This window comes from Budorcas taxicolor, chromosome X (genome assembly GCF_023091745.1).
Source record: "Budorcas taxicolor isolate Tak-1 chromosome X, Takin1.1, whole genome shotgun sequence".
Classification (NCBI taxonomy): domain Eukaryota; kingdom Metazoa; phylum Chordata; class Mammalia; order Artiodactyla; family Bovidae; genus Budorcas; species Budorcas taxicolor.
This window is the reverse complement of record NC_068935.1, coordinates 27,766,362-27,781,536: the sequence shown is the minus strand read 5'-3', so window position 1 is coordinate 27,781,536 and position 15,175 is coordinate 27,766,362. Positions and strand designations below refer to the sequence as shown.

The following is a 15,175-nucleotide window of genomic DNA, read 5'->3' as shown; positions in this document are numbered from 1 at the left end:
AACACACCCTTTTCTCCTTCTCTCTCTGTCTCTCTCCCTTCCCTTCCCCACCACCAGAGAGAGTGAGAGAGAAACTCTATATATAGAGGATAGAGTTAGAAATATATACTCAAATTCCTCTCCCTTTTATTTATCACTTTAGGAATGATTTCAGAAAACACTTCAGGGAGGGATTTATAAATCAGTGTAGGGCCAGATTTTCTCACAAGAAAGCATTTTACATTGTCAGGGTGATGGAGTAAACAATAGTAATAATAAATGCTTTCAGTTAGATGTCAGCCCGGATAAAATGTTTGGCTTGTCTGGAAATAGCTATCTTTTTCCACCAGTTACATCCTTGTATTGTGCTCTTGTGTGGCTATCAAATGAGAGCAAAGGGGGAACAAGGAGGAGGGAGGGGGTGGAGGGAGAGAGAGAGAGAGAGAGCAGTGAACCGACTCTGTAACACCCAGCTACTTGAGCAGCTCAAACTAGGTTAAATATAAAGCTTTTCATTTCAGTGGACAAAGGGGCCACTGGGCCATTAGGTAACTGGTTCAAATATCCAACATTCCTGCTCCACAGCAGGCCCAGAGGTGACCCCAAGGCAAGGGTATCCAGAGCAGGTGAATCTGAAGGGAGGATCGGCAGTCATTAAAGATGGAGGAGGAGAGTTCTGAGGTGTTGGAATCAGAGAGCAACTTCCCCCAGCAGACCTTGTTCTGTCCAGCAAGGGGGACTCGGAGACTGGGAAGTTTCTCCTTAGCTCACCCTCCAATGATTGCTCCATTCACTCTTTCCACCATTTTCCCCTGAGGAATTTATAAGCAGCTCCTGATTTTCTCTCTAGACTCAGAACAGATCAATTCCTACTCTAACTCGTCTTCAACCAAAACAGCACCATGGCGCTGGATTTTATTCTTGAAACCTGCACAGGAGGTACACGTGTGCAGTTTCATGACCCGGCAGATTGCTTGAAAATCTCTCTTACCATGAACCCTCTCCACCAAAGACACAGGACAGTCATGACAGAACCTAAGAATACTTCTAATCATGATTAGAAAAATAAAAACACTACAGGAAACAGGAACTTTTTCAAGACTGCAATAATTCAAACTAAAGCATGTATCTGAAATGGCCTCTGTCAACATGTGATTTCTGACTTGGAGACAAGCCCTGCTGGAAGGGGAACCACATGTTTCTGAACTAGGGCTCCAGTTTTAAGAGCCTTGAGATTAGAAATGTTCTCTAGACTTGGCAGGTTTCTTTTCGCCATCAAGCAGCTCCCGAGTGTCCCCCATGTAACTCAGCAGCCCATACAATAGTTGCTCCAGGCAAAGATGGGTTTTTGCTTTGAAGTCTCATTTAGAACAGAGGGGCAGGATAAGGGAAATAATGGCTTTTCAACTCAGAGCGAGCAAACTCGAAGGGGGTCTTATCCTCTTGGTGTTTATTTCTTGGACCAAATTTCTAACCCTTCTCTGAAGCCCCCTGTTGAGATCAGGGACAAACAAGATGAAAGGGAGAAAGCAGACGAAAGGGAACAAAAGAACTTCAACCTCAGAATTCTTAGCCCTCAGGGAAAACACAAACAGGATGAGTCTGCATGTTTGATTTTGCATCCCCGGGATGTTGGGAGGCGTGTCCAGGAGGAAAAGCTGAATCAAGTCTATCAAAGTCTGACATCTGAAAGACCCTGGCTCTCATCGCTGGCTGAGCACCATAATGGCATTACCTGTGGGGGCCCACACCTCAGCTTGGAAAGCAGAGCTTGTCTGTGTCACACCTTGGCTCTGGCTTGACCCACCTGCTACATTGTTGTGATGGGGAGGGGGCACAAGGGACCGGGTTATACAGCTGGTCCCACCCTCACCCACTCCACCTAGAACTCTGACAATGTATGCAGGACTTGCTTCAAGTGCTGCTACGTTCCTTATCAAATCTGTCTGAGCTTACAAGCAAATCTGACAATTCTCTTTTTTTGAGAGAGAGAGAGAAAGAAAAAGTACGTGTTCAGGTAACAGCTGCCTTACTCATTTTTATTCAGAGGACAAGAAAAGTCACTTTGAGCAGTGACAAATGCCTGGGATTGACATGGAAGGCATATGTGCTTGTAAAGGGCAAGAAGACATCTGAGGGGCCTCCATTGGCTGCATCCATCTGTGTGATGGACCAAAAGATTTTTCTTGACCTCTCTTGTCTTGGTTCAGTCATCTTAACAACTTTTGTGCAAATATCTCAGCCTCCTTTTAAAGCTCTTTTGCCAAGGGGAAGGCGCATTTGAGAATCTACTGAAAGCTGTGGACCTTGTCCTGGAAAACACTCTCTCTCTCTCTCTCTAACACAGACACATACCTTTACATATAACATCAGGGAATCCCTAGATCTACTAGAATCCATACACAGAACCCCCTCAGGGGTCAATGGACCTAAAGCTAAAGAACCTCTGGTCTAGGAAAAAAAGTTAACATTTATTGAGTACTTACTATATGTCAGGCACTATTCTAAGTGTCTCAAATAGATTTTCTCAATTAATCATAACACCACCATAGAATAGGTACCACTGTTCTGTGTTTTACTGATGAGAAAACAGTGGTGGAGAAGGTCACTTGCTCCAGGTCAAACAGCCAGTAAGTGGCACAGCCTGGGTGGAAACCCAGGCCATCTGTTTTTGGAGACCTCCTCTTAGCCACAAAGCCAGGGTTGTGAAATGAAACAAGCGAAAGTCATTTGTTTTTGCAGACCACTACTGCAGCAGTTTCCTATTTGTATATGTTGTGGGGTGGGGGTAGGGGGGGCATGTATCTCCAGAGATCTGAGAAAGCAGAGACAATGTGGCAGTGGGTGGAGGAGAGACTCTTAGCCAAGTCGAACATGCCCACTACTGACGACTGCGCAGGCAGGTACAGACAAAAAGTGAGTCCAGCCCCCTCTTTGGCTTCCAGAGGATAGGCCCGTGAGGCTGACACTGGCACTCACGCTTTGAGATCTTGATCTGGTAGCCAGTAGAAATTAGTTCCAGGGTCCCAAACTTAGAGGCCAGGAAAGTGATGCAAATGTGAGAGGAAGGCAGTGGCCAAGGGAGGGGGGCCGTGACCAACTAGAGTGAGTGTCCTGTCTCTAAACATTCACCCTAACAACAACCCCCCAAATCCCATGAGGGCTGAACAAAAGACATCCAGCCTGTGGACTGTCAGTTTGACCTCTGAGTAGACAGTTTCCTTGCTGCTCTCTAGGTATTCCCAAGGCAGGAGTGCGGGGCATGTGATCCGTAAACAAGGGACATGAGCTCGCCCGCGTGACAGTCAACGTGACTTCCATTTTGTTAGAACCATGTTTTTCTGTGCTAACCAACCAAGCCATAGGTCACTAGCAGAGAGGTGCAGACACCAGAGGGGAAGACCTCTCAGGCAGTAAGCGACAGGACACCTCACATACCTCATACAGAGGGAGCATTCAAGGTCAGAGGCGTCAAAAGATGCCAGTGGGACACTGAGTGCAGGCTTGGCCCGGGGGTCAGTGGAAGGATCTGTGATGTAGAGAGCAGAAGTCAGAGGGGAACCAACCTTGGTGTCACAAGACAGCACTTCTCAGGCCAAAGAACCCAATCATTTTTTTTCAGTCAGCCACTCTCATCACCTCCCCGAGAATTGATTTAGTGGCCAAGTGAGACACTGAGAATGGGGTACCCTGATACAGGCACGTGGAGGCTTCCAGCAGCCCCAAAGAAAGAAACGCGTAGGTCAGGGATCGTCTGGGAGCCCTGGGGGGGGGGGGGCTTAATTCAAATGGAACAGGCACCTCACTCTTGACAAACAGCTGCAACGACTCCACAGACTGAGCCAGGCCTATAGCTGACACTGAATCTTGGCACTGGCAGCCACTCTTGGAAAGATACCAAGCTGCAGCTGCTGCTTCTCAGATGCCTACCTACGGGGACACGACTGGGAATGAGCAGGATGAGGCCTGATGGAGCTGCCCGGGTCCGACTTCCCCGGAATGGGGAAGGGGGTGCAGAGAGGCTGGCCTGGAAGGAAGTGACACCATCAAGGGCGTGAGATGTCATTACTTGACACTATGTTGGCCCATAAGCCCTGGCTTTCCCTTAGAATTCATATGGGGCACCAGCAGGATGCTAGGAACTGCTGGCTCTCACAGAAACCCCACAGCCACCCTAGAAGTGGCAGAGCAGAGGAGCCATCGTGTGGAGGGGAGAAGCCTCCACACACTGCTGAGCCCGGGCTCCCCTCCAAGCCCCCAACTCCCTGGGTAGAGTCTGCACCTGGCTTAGATGCTTTCTTAGGCCTCTCTGGGTCTTGGGGTTCAATTTGGCAGTGCTTCCTTTTCTTCTCCTGGCATTTGCCAGTCTTACTGGAGGCAGCTTGGGAAGAGGCAGCGACCCCCTTCTCCTCCTCCGCTCCAGCTGAGTCTTCTGTGTGGTCCTGTGGCCCATCCCCTGTCACTGTGGCCAGGTTCATCAGGCTGCCCCCCTGGCCCCTGGCTGCTGCCCCCTCCTGACTGGAACAATGTGGGCGCTCGGGCGTTTCCTGGAGGAAGAGAGAGCCAAACATCAGAATCTACTGGGGCCCACCATCGTCCTCTGATAATTGTCTCCAGAAGGGACGAGGAGAAAACACTGCCTAGTCCTGACCATCTACAGGACAGGTAGCTTAACTGGGCGGCAGTCATAAGGCACAGAAGGCCCAGCTGGGGCAGAGTAAGGCATGCAGGGAGACAGTCCTTGGGCAGCAGTGAAGGCAAGATGCCAAGTGCAGCGCCGGTCTCCGCTCCTCTCCAGTCAGACCCCAGTCACCACCTGAGGGACACCAAGGCATGCAGTGCAGTGAGGGTAGATCCTGCCACTCGGCCCTTCCTCTCACCCTCACTGCCATTCCCAGCCATCCTCCAGTCCCACACCCAGCTTCCAAAGAACTTTCGGGAAGGTTCTGGTGCAGGTGTGCTCACAGGCCTGCTGAGTGCCCTCACGCTCCAGAGCTATGTTATACTGGTCAAAGGAACTAGGAACAAATGAATCCTTTCACTAGATTTTGGGCAAAAAGTCTGAAAAAGGGACAAGATCATCTGGCAAAATGATCAATAACGTCTCTAGCCTTTTCAAGAATTTTTGTCCAGGAGAGAGATCTAGAAAAAAAAAATCCAATGACAAAGTGTTTATGCAGGTTTACCTGGAGAACCCCTCTCTACTCTACATTCAAAGTGCATGGGTCAAAATGCTCAGGTTGTAGTGTTCCCTCCAACTCCAACCAAAAAAAAAAAACAAAAAAACACCTGATAGATGAAAAATGGGGAGCACACAGCTGGGAGAAAATGATGAGGTGAGGAGGAAAAGGCTTTTCTGAGTCTCTAACCCAGGGAGTTCAGGGTTTTATCAGCACTATGGCACTGTCGCATCCTCAGCTTTCCACGAGCCCTCGGCAGAGTCTACACAGTACAGTGCTTTGCAAGGCAAAGTTTGGGTAGAAACCCAGTCCCTACTCCTCAGCTTCCTCATACAAGAAAGCCAGGGGTGCTTTTTTTTCTTCATTTCTGATTGGGCTGCAATTAGAAGTCACTCCAGGCACTTGGGTTCAGTATTATGGTTCTCAATCCTGTAATAATGATCTCAAAGAAGTACTGAAATGCAGGTGGTGCTAGCGGTAAAGAACTTGCCTGCCAATGCAGGAGACATAAGAGATGCGGGTTCGATCCCTGGGTCTGGAAGATCCCCAGGAGGAGGGCATGGCAACCCACTCCAGTATTCTTGCCCAGAGAATCCCATGGACAGAGGAGACTGGCTGGCTACAGTCCACAGGGTTGCAAAGAGTTGGATATGACTGAAGTGACTTAGCACATAGTACTGCTTTGATTTCAGGATATACTCTAAGTTCTGCCCATCACCACCACCCCCCAGCCTTTTTGAGTCAGGAACACCTGCATTTTGTTCATTCTCCAGAGCAGGGAAAGAAGTCAGGGAAATATAAGATTTTCACCTGTCAGAGATCCCAGAAGCCATGGAGACCCTAGGGCTCACACACAGAGGAGGACACGGGCATGGATAGCAAGCAGGCAGATGCTTCGAGTGGCCTAGATCTTCAGAACTCACCTCTGTCCACACATCTGTGCTTCGGAGCCCCAGCTTCTGCCCACTTGCCCTCTGCTTGGAAAGTTGGGGCCTGGAGACCATGGTTTTCAAAGACTCAAATCCCAGAAAGTTAACACTTCCTAAGTTGCTTCCCTCTCCCCGGCTCCACATATGTGCTAGAAGTCTACTTATGTGTAAGACAGGTGCAGGAATATGAAATGACCTCCACTTGGGGATCAAATGGAGATGTCTTTGCACAAGGAACTCAGCTGGTACTCAAAGACCAGCAGCTTCAACAAACAAAAAGCAGGAAAGGAGGGGCTGTCAGGCCCTCTTCCCAGGCTCTGCCCCTAAGCTCACCCCAACTGAATGGCTCCTGGGGAAGTGGGCCTTTCTAGTTCTGTCACCTCTCTCAACTGGACCTGATCAAGAATTGAAAATTGAACATAATAAATCATCAACCTGGGCCCCTGCCTGAAATCTAGTTTTATCTTTAAATAGCCTTTCAGCAAAGAAGACAGCCACTAGCAACTCCATTTCTTCTTTCTTGGGAACCAAACAAAGTAGGAGGGTGAGGGCTCACTCTCCATGTTTGCCCACAAAACAGCCAAACGAAGCGTCAGGAGCGAGCTGGGTGAGTGGAGTTTTACCTGTGACAACTTTGGTAGATTATGGCTGGTGCCTTCAGTAGCCAATGACTCTACGTGTTCCTTTAATCTAGGGTGAGGTGCCAACAGCTTCAGTATATCGGGAGAATGTTCCTGAGAGGCCCCCGGGAATGATGGTGTAAAGAAACTAAGGAGAAGCTGGGACATAAAACAGAAGACTTCACTACTTAAGTTTCTACAGGTGCTCGGGTGAAGGGCAGGGGTGGGAGGGCAGGAAGGGACAAAGGGTACAGCTTGTGGGGCCAAACCCCAGGGAGGAAGACTTGGACCAAAGACCCCAACACAGCGGGGCAGGGATCCTCCTTCAGCTCATCAGAATCACCTGGGAAGCTTATGAGACTTCCAGGTTCCAAGTTCCCATGCCTGGCTCCCCTGGGTCTGAAGTGTGGCCAGGAATCTGAATTTGGAAAAGGCACTACAGATCTGCCTTTGTCTCCCAGTTACCACCACTCTGCTGCTACCCTTCCGCAGAAAGATCTGCAGGGGGATTTCAAAACCTGTCTAGGAGGAAAGAGGCCGAGGAGAAGGCAGGAGACCAACATCAGCTGGGGGACCTGGAGTCGTGTCTGAGACGTCCCCCTGGGTAGAAGGCAACAAATGTCACCAAGGTTCCTCTGTATGTTGCCCCTCCCCGTCTGCCTGTTTTGCCTCTCCTCCCCGACCACCAGCCCTGGATCATGAATCCCTTCAGCAGTGATGTGTTAGTAAAAGCAGAGCCGAGTCTTCCTCCCTCTTCTCCCAGCCTTTCTTCCTACTTTCTAGCCTTCACTTTCCAGAGAATGTCAAGTCACTTCAATGATTGGGGTGGAGATGGGGGACGACAGGCTGGTTCTAGTCTATGGTTGGCTTCCTCTGCAACTGAGTAAGCTGGGGATGAGGGTGGGGCAGATACAAGATCCAGAAGGGAGTCAAAGATACGTGATCTGGTGGAGGCTGCCCCATCAACCGCCTGCATCCTTGCTTCAGTTCTCTCCTGTGAAAGTGCCAATTATCTGTATACATAGGTATTTTTGTATGTAACACATAACCCAGGAAGGCAGGTCACTTGCTTCTAAAACCTATTCACATGCTTTCTGCTGAGACCAACTAAAGGGAGCCCCACCCCTTCCTCTAGGTAACAGGGTATTAACTGATCAGGGGAATCTGACCGAAACTGGGATCAAACTCTCTCCAGTTTGATTTCTTTCCTTACTGGGCCCCAGCAGTTCCTTCACGATGTTTCTTCTGATGTCAGCACTTTCCACGTGGCCAAGCCCTGCTCATCCTTCAAGGCTCAGCTCCAGGGCTCCCTTCTTCTCTTCCTCCAGTCTCCCTGATCTCTCCCATCCTTCCGTGTTCTCAACTGCACCAGAAGATAGTGCCCTACCCTCCCCAGTCTGGTGTTAGCCTCAAACTGCATTGCAAATGTTAAGTCTTGCTCTCTACAGATGCTCAGTTTCTGGGGGGCACATGACTGATGTCCAATAAATACTCATCACACTGGACGGAACTGAGTTAAGACACCAGCCATCCTAGGGCCCAGAGAGAGGCCTAGGGTTCAGGCCCAAAGCCCCCAGATGACAGATGTCTCTGTTTCCTTCCAGTTCTAAGTTGGTACAGGAATGAGACAGGAGGTTCTCCCACTGACCAGGGCTGTAAATGCCAACTTTCAGAGACTCCTCCTTTGCTGGAGCCAAATTTGGCTCTCAGGGGCCTCTGAGTGACCCACTGGGAACCACCTCTGAAGGGCTCCCCCTGGAATTCTCCCGCAGAGAGACGTAGCAAGCCATAGGGCACCCCCAGGTACAAGGATACGAGCGCAGAGTGTGGTAGGAGGGGAAGAGAGGCAGAGAGGGAAGCTTAGAGGAAACTAGGGAAAAGAACAGCAGCACTGAGCTTCCTCCTCCGCAACCTAAGATCTCACTGAAGGCCTTCCCAGTGGCTTTGGAAAACAAAAGTTGGGGTCAACTCTCAGTGAAAATGAGCATTCCACATACGAATGGAAGTCAATTTCACTTCAGCATCAGCCTTGGAAAGGCCCAGGTGGGTCAAGAAGTCCGAAAAGAATCTGAGGTAAAGACAAACATTGAAAAGAAACCCAGGCCTGTAAGTGACAAAGGCAGCTAAGTCATGCCAAGTGAACCTGGACCATCTCTGTCACATCTTTATCCCTGGAAAGGGGAACAATCCAGCAAACAAGCACAGAGGGTCCTCAGCGTTCTTAACTAAGTGCCATGTCCTCACCTCACTCCATCTAAATTCGCCTCTAAATTCTCACCCTAGCTTCAGAACTCTGGAACACTCATCACAGGCAAATGTTCGATTGTATTATCTGGCATTTATATTATATTATAGAACCAGTGCAAGAGTATAAGGTCCTGGAGGCCTGAGACTGTGGCTTATGCCTCTTTGGGTCTCCAGAGCTTAGCACAGTTCTTGCCCCATCCCATTAAGGCAGCTGTGGAAATGACACTGCATGCATGCTTACATGCTAAGTTGTTTCAGTCGTGTCCAACTCTTCTTGATCCCATGGGCTGTAGCCTGTCAGGCTCCTCTGTCCATAGGATTCCCCAGGCAAGAATACTGGAGTGGGTTGTCATTTTCTCCTCCAGGGGATCTTCCCAACCCAGGGATCGAACCTGCATCTCCTGCATTGGCAGGCGGATTCTTTACCACTCAGCCACCTGGGAAATGATACTAGGTGGTCTATAAAGTGGGTGGGAAATAGGATCAACCCAAATGATGACACCAAGAGCCTCTCAGGCCAACTGGGAAATGGACAAATGAGAGTAAAGAAATCACTCTCTCCTGGCTCCACACCTGCCTCTGTTGGCCTTTGCACACTCTATTCTTCTAACCACCTTTGTGCATACGTCCCAGAGCTGGATAACCCCACTGCTCCTCTCCCCCAGTCTCAGCAGTGGGTGCTGAGACTCCTGAGTCAGCCTCCCGGGCCAGTAGGATAGTGGAGCAGCTCACAAGGCAGACTCTGGAAGCAGGGGGAGTTGGGTTTGGTTGCTCTTCCACCGATCATTAGGTTCATGACCTCAGGAAAGGCACCAAACCTCAGCTTCCTCATCTGTTTCATCTGTAACATAGGGATAAATGATAGTACCTACTCTCATAGAGACGTTGTGGGGATTTAATTATAGCTTCCCCATAAAGTCCACAGAACAGTGCCTGGTGCACAAGAAATGCTCAATAAATGTTTGCCATTACTACTATTATTACTCACACTGTGGACTACAGTTAAGATTTGGGGAAGGGTCCACAGCTTGGAGCAATTCTCTGCCACCAGCCACCAGCTGGTTAGCTCCTACTAACCAGCCCAAAGTAACTTCCCAGAACCTCCAGTGCTCAGCTGCCCCTAGTTCAATGATTTTGCTGAAGATTCCTTTTTGGAGCCTTCAGAAACCAGTCCTGTCTCTTGCTCCCTTTCTTCATCCACTGCTCTGCCAAAGCACCCTGGGACAGAGGCACCTGGGGAGCAGTGGTGAACAGGGGGCGGGGCACAAGCATAGCAGAGGTTCCCGCTGACTGTCAGCATCCCATTTCCAGGCCAACGAGCCAGACACTGAGAGAGCACACTGCAGAACAATAAGCAACAAAGTCTACGAATTGAGGATGCTTGAGCATTCGCTAATGTGCCCAGTATCTCATGCAGTTAAAAAAAAAAATAACAACCACATCCTCCAGCGACTCAAGAATTGGGATGACTGGATTATAGTGTCATGGTCCCCAACTTATATCACATATGTGTTTCATTTCTAGCAAAGAAGCTGAAGGTTGGAGTTCTGCATATGGCAAGGCAGATGGGACCCAACACCCCTTGTGAGGAGCTGGCCACCCTGTGTGGCTGGTGAAGCTGTGACTCAGCCCAAGGAAAGTTCTAAAACTGCCTCACACCCGGGATCTCTGGCCAACAGCCAGAGTCTCCTCTGTGGGCCTCCATCTCCATGTTAACTTGTTTGGTTTTATTTCTGTTTGTTTGTTTGTTTGTATTCTGAGTCAAAGAGGCAAACACATTCCTCACAGGCTCCTACAGAAATGTAGGAACTGCTCAATCTGATTGTACATGCCAAAAGGATGGTGTTTCTGGGTCATCAACTGGCCTCTGTGTCTTGCTCCTGTCCCCTCAACCTAGGAAACCATCCACTCCGGACCCCCAACCCTAGGGAAGGCAGTTCCCTCATTCCCTGCCCTGGAGAGGACAGAGGGCTGGAAGCCCATTGGGCAGCTGGACCTGACGTCATCTCAACTCACCCTTTGGGCTTCAGCTCTTGCTCTTTTGTTCCTTCCATCGAGGGACACACAATATAGAAACTCTCTTAGTGCTTCCTCCACCTTGCCAAGGGTGGCTAAGGCTTGTGCTTTTCTGAAGTGTGCCTGGAAGAAAACATGAGCATTCAGTCCCATTCTTCTCCACCTCTTGACATTGCTATCATTCATAACATCAGCTAAATTACTTCCTGGGTGTTTACTGTCATGTGAGGGCTTTAAAAGGACTATCTTATCCACAGCCTTATTGCGTAAGCCAGGGCTGTCCAACCCCTAGGCCACTGTACCAGTACCAGTCTGTGGCCTGTCAGGACCTGGGCCACACATTAGGAGGTGAGCAGCAGGCGAGCAAGCAGAGCTTCATCCATATTTACAGACGCTCCCTATTACTCGCATTTCTGCCTGAGCTCCTTCTCCTGGCAGCATAATAAATGTAATGCACTTGAATCATTCCCAAACCATTTCCCCCCACACCCCCCAACATCTGTGGAAAATTTGTCTTCCATGAAACCAGTCCCCGGTGCCAAATAGGTTGGGGACTGCTGGTGTAGGCAATTGTTCTGAAGCCCATTTTCAGGAAAATAAAACTGAGACCCAGAGAAGTGACTTGCCTGAAGTAACCTGGCTGGAAAATTGTGGAATCAGATTGACAGCCTGGGAATGACTGATATAGAAGACCAGATTCACAACCAGTGTGCCATACTACCACCACCCCCCACCCCCTGCCCCACCATTGTATTGGAGGAGGCATCAGATGTAGTAAGAACTCCCATCTGAGGTCACACTAACCAGCTTTCAGGACCTGCCTGGATGGGCCTTCCTGTTAACCAGTCTGTCAAGCAAAGACCTAGTCCATGTTGCCGGCTGAGTGACCACCCACACTCAGTGATCACTTATTAGAAGAGGCCCAAGTGAGCCAAGGCATGTGACCTCTTTAAGACCTTGAAGGCAGCTAGTGGCAAATCTGGAACTAGCACTGGAAGCTTCCCCACCAAGCCCTTCCGAACGCTAACCAGGGGCTGCACAAACGCTTTGGCTCCAGTGGATTCAGCTCATTTCTGCTCCCTCACCACATCTTGAAATCGTATAAGAAGTTTTAGGGTTTCTCAGGGTCCAAATCAAACTGCCCTGGGGGAGAAACCTTAAGGGGTAGGAGAGGAGCATCCTGGGGAAGATGGAGGAGAAAGAAGAGAAGTGAGAAGAGGGTTGTCTTCTCTCTGTGCCTGGCAGCTTGGCTTAGAGGCTGTCCCTCAGTGGCCTGCTCCCCAGGCCTTTGCCTACACGCTGACCCCAAGTCTAACTTAGGGAAGGCAACAAACCAGGTTGTGGCGGCTGGGCACTCTAATACATGGACCTCCCCTTCGGACATGCCTCTGTGGGCCCTGGTGCCTCCTGGCTTGGGCCTGGCTTACAGGAGCCAGCCAGAATCTGCTTTCTTGAGCAGTGGCCCCTGCTCCAAGCCTCTTGGGGGCCTCTCCCTGAATTGTGCCCTCCCTCTCCTTCCGGAGCTGGATGCTCCCAGCAGTGCTTGCCAGGGGCCCTCTGGAGAAAGGCCTGCCTGACATTTCAAGGTGGCTAGAGGGTGTTAAGTGCTGGGAGACTGGCAGTTTTGGGGATCTGACCAATCATACCAAGTAGCAACCCATATACTCCACCTGCTCAGGGCAGCCAGCTCAGTTGTCATACTTTCAGGAGAGTTCCAGCCCTGGCTGGGTGGCTGGAATAGGGATGTACGAAGTGAACACCTCTCATAGGAGCGTTTCATACAGAAATGGTGGGAAATCCATAAACTGGGGTGTGAGGTGGCTTTGAATCAGAGGCATCAGTTCCAGTCTTCTTTCAATTCCCAAGTCCATAAAGTTCTATCATCAGTGCCTCTCTGCTTAACCCAGCACTTAGGGAAAGTGAACTTCTGTTTAATATTTTCACCAACTCTTCCTTCACTGGGGAAGTCACTTTTCCCATTTCATCCAAAATGGTCCACTGCTTACTTAGCCCTGTTTCCCACTGCACTATCGAGGTCCCTGCCTCAATATGGTTTAGAATGGGAGCAGAAACAGTCACAAGAGATGTCCTCTTACCCCCAGGTCGCTCACTGGCCTGCACTGCTACAAGGCCTGAAATACTCCCAGTGAAGTTCCTTTGGGTTAAGACATTGGTGAGTTTGAATAAACCATAAATGTGTTCCTTGGGAAAGAGGATATATTAATCTATCATCACTCATGAAAACTTTCTCATGAAAGAGTATAAGATTCACTCTGACATTAATGACCTCAGTATGCAGCTCCCCAGTGTTTTATCTGAAGTTTCCCAAATCCAAAAAAAAAAAAAAAAAGGCTGATAATCCAACATTTTCATAAGCTTGACATCAAAAGTCATTAGGTGGCAAATCTTGATCTAAAATGATATGTGTTACAGTCTTCTTCCCACTTAGTGTGAATTTTCATGTAATATGCTGCAGAAATATTATTGTGTTTGACTATGGGGCACTGTCCAGGGCTGATACCTGGTCTTAGTGAAACTGGAAACATTCTGGATTCTGAACATATCCAGCTCTATGGGATTCAGATAAGGGATTATGGACTTGGCCTTGGATGAAGTGGGTTTCAGAGGACAGCATCCTGGGGCTGCGTAGAGAGCACTACAACGTTACGGTTCACAGAACAGACTCTTGGTCAAGCTGGCCTGGAACCAGCACTGCCCCCCTGCAAGGTGATGAGGGCAGAGAGCAAGATCTATGATTTGCAAACAAGGACACCTAGGGTTCTGAGAGTGAAGCGACTTCCCTATGGTCATTCAGCTTGCAGGTATAGAATCCAGGCTCAAATCTAATCTTCTAAACCAACTATTGACATGTGGCTGAAGGCTAGTCCTGAGGAAGGCTGGACAGAGATGCAGGAAGTGACATTGTGCATCCTGGCATCTTGAAAGAGGCTGAACCTGTCTTTCTCCCCTCCCCACTCCCACCCCACACCCTCATGTGACCTACATGTTTAGGGAAAGCAGCAGGCTGACTGACTACATTAAGGACTTAAGATGGCAGAACCAAACAGCAATGTTTCTCTTCCCCTCCTCTCTCTAGTGTCCTGGGAAAATAATGGTGATGATGATGATGTTGGCAAATACATACAATGCTATATGCCAGGCATTGTTCTACGTATCTGCCTGCATTAGCTCATGTAGTCCTCACAACAGGTCGTCTCCCCCTGTTAAGTAGATGCTTTGAATATCTTCATTTTATAGGTGAGGAGATGAGGCACAAGGAGGTTAAGTAATTTGGTCAAGGCCACACAGCTAGTAAAAGTAGCAGGGCTAGGACAGAAACTCGGGCAGTCTGGCTCCCAAGTTCAAGTTCTAAAGAATCACAAATTCCAGGCTGCTTTGCAAGTCATCAGTTTAAGATCAAATTGGGACAGAACTCAGCTCTCTTGTCACCCTTTGTCAAGGGACTCCCCCCACCAGCTCCTATGAAGAGCCTTTCCCCTGCTCTGAGTGAGCTCTAGTGCCCCTACCCACCGCTTCCCCCCCAAACCCCCAGTGGCAGTCCTCCCTGCCAGTTCCTGTCCTCAGTACAATTCCTTCCCACCCTTCCCATCCCACACTCACCTTAAACCCCATGGGGCGGAGCTTACATGCTATTTCGGCATCATGCAATGCGTCCTCATGAGACTCCAAGGTGAAATAAATTTGAGACCGGTTGCTGTAAAGCAAATGGTCATTTGGAGCTGCCAAAATGAGAGGAAAAAAAAAAACCTTGAGCAAAATGGCAAGTTTTCTAGGACTTCTCTAGTAGAGACCCAAAAGTGTAAGCTTAATCTCCAGCCCTAGTATTGCCCTGCCTACCACACCCCCAGCCACTCTAGGTCTGAGCGTTCCCAACTGTAAGGAAGTCATTATCCCCCCTCTCTCAAGCAGTTCCTTAGAGGGCCTGTGGGGTCAGTAGTGCATTATTAGCAATTCTAACACAGAGCAAATTCTGGCGCCCTGCTTCATGGCTGTGGCTAGGAACTGGCAGCCTAGCTTCTGAGTCAGGTATTGCCCACAAGGAAACAGGCCAGGGAAGAGGGAGAGGTGGTGGCTGGATGTGATCCCCATTCTTGCCACCAGGAAGACAAGTCCAAGTTAGTCTTATCAGCAACATCTTTGTCTACAAACCCCAACACATATGAAGTTTCTCTTAAGAAAACAG

The 15,175-nt window shown here is 49.3% G+C and overlaps 1 protein-coding gene across 1 annotated transcript in view; it reads right to left on the bottom strand.

The window, feature by feature from the left end:
- Nucleotides 1-15,175, bottom strand: part of LONRF3 (LON peptidase N-terminal domain and ring finger 3) — a 34,846-nt gene that overhangs the window by 16,456 nt on the left and 3,215 nt on the right. The window contains exons 2-5 of the mRNA XM_052662860.1: nucleotides 14,593-14,711; nucleotides 10,972-11,094; nucleotides 4,262-4,526; nucleotides 3,418-3,508 (exon numbers count right to left, since the gene is read on the bottom strand). Of these exons, the coding sequence (XP_052518820.1) occupies nucleotides 3,418-3,508; nucleotides 4,262-4,526; nucleotides 10,972-11,094; nucleotides 14,593-14,711 (598 nt within the window). The remainder of the gene's footprint in view (nucleotides 1-3,417; nucleotides 3,509-4,261; nucleotides 4,527-10,971; nucleotides 11,095-14,592; nucleotides 14,712-15,175) is intronic.